Source organism: Gracilinanus agilis, chromosome 1, assembly GCF_016433145.1.
Source record: "Gracilinanus agilis isolate LMUSP501 chromosome 1, AgileGrace, whole genome shotgun sequence".
NCBI classification, from domain to species: domain Eukaryota; kingdom Metazoa; phylum Chordata; class Mammalia; order Didelphimorphia; family Didelphidae; genus Gracilinanus; species Gracilinanus agilis.
Genome location: NC_058130.1, coordinates 433,475,065 through 433,480,150, shown reverse-complemented (window position 1 = coordinate 433,480,150; position 5,086 = coordinate 433,475,065). Strand labels below are relative to the sequence as shown.

The following is a 5,086-nucleotide window of genomic DNA, read 5'->3' as shown; positions in this document are numbered from 1 at the left end:
TCAATAAAGGCAAGCCCTTAAGATGTTTCCCTTCTCTCTAGCTATAGATGGTCCTAGAAAGCAAGACATTGTTTTATACAATCTGATCTTCAGATGGATGAAGATTCTACTTTTCTTTAATCATCTCTGACCATCAGAGCTTTTTCCCAATAAGATCACCTCTTCTCATCAATTGTATAGACTTTTTATCTCAAGACAGCTGTCTTCAGGCTATCCTCAGCTCAGAGTGGTTGCTATTATCCCCTCAGCTCTATTATCTTCAATTCCATCAGCTTCCGGATTCTGTATGAAGCTTTTTAACATTACTTTTTTTTCCTTTTCATACGCAGACAGGGTTAAGTGACTTGCCCAAGTTCAAACAGATAGTAAGTGTCTGAAGCCAAAACTGAGCTCAGAAAAATGAGTCTTCCTGACTATAGTCCCAATGCTCTATTCACTGGGCTACCATGTTGCCCCAAACATACTACTTCTAATTTATGTTTCTTTCTTGCTTTGAATCAGGGACTTCTCATGTTTAAAGATTCACCTTTAACATCTTGAGAGACTCAGAATCCACAGTTGTCAGATATGACACAAAATCTAAATACAATTGTCCCATAGACCCCAAGCACTTCTTTGGTTCAGTTTTTCAGTTTTAAACTTCCAAATTCTTTTTTTTTAATTTATAAGAATTTTTAATTATATTTCTTCCCTTATTAAAGTTTCATTTCTGTTTGTTTTATTTCTTCTTCAAGTGAAGTTGTACATAATGCAGTATTTGGATAGAATATATAAGTACTGGTTTCACTTCCCAGTTCTGCTAACTGTTCCAGTGAAGAAACGCAGGGATAATGGTCTTTTAACATATCTGGTAATTTACAAAACTTTTCCTGAAGATGCCGAGAATGCCTCACTGGTGTCAGAAACTTCAAGTCCTTAAATGAAGCACTATTTTCATCAAAATCCATCTTGTTTTTCACACTTTGCCAGTATGGAGTAGTTGACACATTATATTTAATGACATAAGACACACTGGTTTCCTTATCAGGAGTACCTAAAATACTTGTTGAATCTTCTGCTTTATCCTCTTGCTCTCTTTCAAACACCTGTAGTTTTACATTCCTTGTTTTATCTTTATCTTTTGATTCTGAATTTTCCTCTGCTGATGTCCCACCTACATCAATTTTATCCTGATTTATAACTTCGTCACATAATTTTTGACCTCTTCATTAGCTGAACAAACCTCATCAACATTCTCCTCATCATTACTCTTCACTTGACTCTTCATTGTTAGAATATCTGCATGTGCATGTCGCATTTCTTCCATAGGCTGAGCCCCAGCAAGAATGGCTTCTTCATATTTTGCTATGTTATATTCAATAGGGCTTGTAATTGGTTCAAGGTGTGCAAGGCATCCCCAATATTTAACAAGTTTCTTGGCATCTGGAATTTTTACAATGAGGTCTTTCAGTGGTAAAAGTACTTCTTTCTGTGGACATCCCTTATTAAGTTCAGATATTCAGAAAATATTTTATTAACTTTATCAGTGAATAATCTTTGCTCATCTTCTTCTGCTATGGTGGTCCAGAAAGATTCAACTGGTTTTTCTTTTGGTAATTCCACATTGGGTGGAGCAGGTGAAGCAGGTGGAGCAGGTAGAACAGGTGGAACAGAGAGACCATTTTAGATGATCTTTTAATTACTCTTCTTTTGTTATTTTGCCATTCAACTAGATGAGCTCTTCTCTCTTCTGCTGATTCTTTGGTTAAGGCAGTTCTTCCTGTACTGATTGGTGTATCTTCTGTTATAGGTGACTTGGAAAGATATAATATGGGGATTAGGTAGGATATAATAGGGAGGTGCAGGATATAATATGAGGCTGAAGCTAGGGTAATAACTGGTAAGGTCAGGGAATAAGACAAGGCAAGGGACCCAAGGCTGGAGGTAATCAAGGGAATAGACTAGGTAGTAGGGAAGTTAAGGCAATATAGTGGATGAGGAAGGTTCAATGATGAAGGATGGTAGTTGAGGTGGCAGGAGAAATAAGGTAATGTCTGAGTTCAGGGAAAATAACACTGAGGTAACAAGGGTTTCAAGGGAGAGGATGAATTAATCTAAGCAGACAAACAGCAGCAGGGAAATACAGACTGGGACTTAGGTAAATACAAAACACTGAAGGGAAATAGACTGATCCCTTCAAGTAAAGGACACTATACAGCCAAGTTAGAATCAGCCAAGACAGATTGAAATTGACTACAGACTTTAGTCAGTATCACAGGAAGAGACTTGTTTTGAAGTTACACTTCCTTCAAAATGGATACCCTCGGCTTCCCTCAATCCCAGAGAGTATGTGGTTTCTCTTTTCCTCTTCCTCCCTCTCTTACTAATCAACTAATGAAATAGCAAAAGGTCTTGTTTAAACACAAAAGGGGTTTATTGTCTTCTCAGGATAGATTGTCAGGGTAAAAGGATCAAGGAAGACCTAACAGCTGCTCAGAGAAACTTCAGGTGGGGGGAAGGGAAGCAGGAATGTAAGACTGAGAAAGGACCTGCCTTTACTCAGCTCTCAAGGTGATTTTGAAATCAAAAGGGGTTTGGAAGTTGGATATAAAGACTCAATAAATAATTTGTTGCCAGGGTAGGACTAAAGTCTCACAGATTTAAACTAACTCTCTCATTCACTCTCCTATTCACTCTTCTCAGATATTCAGGTAAGGGAAATGAAGGTAGGGAATGAGATAGGGTAGGGAGATTCAAAGGTTTTATCTAAATTAACAAATTTCAAAAACTGCAAAACTAAGCTAGGTTTCAATCTCAAGAAGAAGGAGCTTCAGCTGGACCCTGGTTCCCTCCACGAGTTCCCAAGTCCAACTGCAACTTTCCCAAGATTCTAAAACCTTAACTGACAGTAGAAATTCTGCAAATGCGGTTATGCCCCCACTCTACACTACACTTCTCTTATCAACAATTTTGGAATCCTCCCTGAATTTGGTACTGAAAGATGAAGCAGGTTTGGCTTCAGAAACACGAATGGCTGCAGCTCCAGATGTCTTACATTTTGATTGAGCTTCATTTTCTTTTTTACCAGAATTCAGGTTTGTCTTGACATTTGGTAGTACTGGCTTTGATAGAGGTACTATCTTTTTATTAGGCTTTCTTTGGATAGTAACATTGGCAGAGGTTCTAACAATGGCTTCTTTCTCCTTGTTCTGGATAAAGTCAACTTGCTTTTTCCCATAATGCTGAAAAGTTGTTTTGTTCTCAGAAGTAGCAGTGCTATTGGATTTAGTGGAAACACTAACAGATGTTACTTGACAACCTTTCACAGGTAAGTTGCTGCTATTTACAGACTGAGGCCTTGCTTTAAGAACAGTATTTGAAGTTTTCTTACTTGTCATAGAACTTTCATCTGTAACTGTTGATGGCTTTTGAAATGAGTTAACTTTAGATTGGACAACTCTACCATGATAAGAACCAAGGACTGGTTTCTTTAGCAAGGAAGTATCTTGCTTCAATTTCTCTGCAATGAATTGTTTTTCATCATATATATATATGCATATATATATATATATATTTGTGTGTGTGTGTATATAATTATTATTATTTCTTTGAAGGCGAAAGGTTTGGCTAAGTGAGATACTGTGAATTTTAGGGTTATCTTCATTTGATGGCACTTGTATAATTTGATCACAGTTCTTAGGATAACATGCCTCAATATCTGTGGTTGAATTTGTCAATAAATTGGTAGATTTTAAAGGAGTGCCATTTCTTTCTACTGTTGGAATGATTTTTCTCCATATAGGCCTATTAGCATTTTCTTTATCATCTATTTTGGTGCTAGTAAGCTTCAGAGCTTTTTGTACCTTCTGGATTCTGTCTCCAGATGCCTTTCTATTACAGTTACTATTGCTGGTTATCTGTTTTTCTGGTAATTTTAAGCCAGAAATGGCTTTTCTCTTTGCAACATATTATTCCTTAAGTTTTTGTCTTCTTTGTTCCATTCTAGAGCATCCTTAGGCTTGTTCTTCTGGTGGAAGAGGAATTTGAGGTCCTCCAGCCGGCTCACAGGAATAAGTAATGTCTGTTCCCCCTTTACCACCTGTTTCTGGGGCAGGTTAAAGGTTTAACACGAGAGGCATAAGTCCATGTGTTCTGCCCCTCTAATTTTACCACTGTGGAAGTGAACAAAATTACAGGATGGGGCCCATCCCATAGGGGTGTTAGCTGGTTTGATCTACTCCAGGTTTTCAGGTATGCCAAATCTCCAGGTGTGGCTAGGTGGAGGGATTCCTCTTTCTCCTCCCTGGAGGGTTTTTTTTTTTTTAATTTAAACCCTTAATTTCTGTGTATTGATTTATAGGTGGAAGATTGGTAAGGGTAGGCAACGGGGGTCAAGTGACTTGCCCAGGGTCACACAGCTGGGAAGTGTCTGAGGCCGGATTTGAACCTAGGACCTCCCGTCTCTAGGCCTGGCTCTCAATCCACTGAGCTACCCAAAACCCTCCCTGGAGTGTTTTGAAAGGATCTTGTTATCATATTCCCTCCGGAGCCTGTGGATCTGAGAAGCTATGTCTTAATGAGCGATCCAGATACAGGAGCAGCTTCCAGGAGAGCCAAAAACGTTGGGTGCCAACTGTTATAGGGGTGCAAATGGTGAACTCCTGGGTTCGGGAAGGAAACCTTTTTCAAGAATGAGAGGACTCCAGACTTAGCTTAAAAGTAAAAAGAAAGATGTATTAGTAAGATAGGATTAATGGCCAGCTAGACAACATGAGTGGAATAGCCATGGGAGGCTACTCCTAAACTTCCAAATTCTAAAAACAATTATCTATAATTTAAATGCAAGGAAAAATGCACATAAGCTATTTTCACTGTCAGTACTTTTGTCTGTGAATGGCCTTTTTTACTAGGTCCTCTCAGAATTTGTCTGTTTATTAAATTTCTTTTCTCTGTTTTTCTCACAGAAAAATCTTTTTATGTCCCTCTCAATATGCAAAATACATTTTAAAAGTATAAAAAAAGAGCAGTAACAAATCTTTAGGGGAAGAAATTTCATTTTTAAATGATCTCCCATTCCCATCCACTATATAATTTTAGATTCAAAGTC

At 38.0% G+C, this 5,086-nt stretch overlaps 1 protein-coding gene across 1 annotated transcript; it reads right to left on the bottom strand.

The window, feature by feature from the left end:
* Positions 1 to 695: 695 nt before the first annotated feature.
* LOC123252562 (cytoskeleton-associated protein 2-like) lies at positions 696 to 3,980 on the bottom strand. The gene is given in 5 exon segments (XM_044681853.1): positions 696 to 1,198; positions 1,201 to 1,488; positions 1,491 to 1,664; positions 1,667 to 1,793; positions 2,931 to 3,980. Coding segments are annotated over 5 exon segments (2,142 nt in total).
* Positions 3,981 to 5,086: the final 1,106 nt, after the last annotated feature.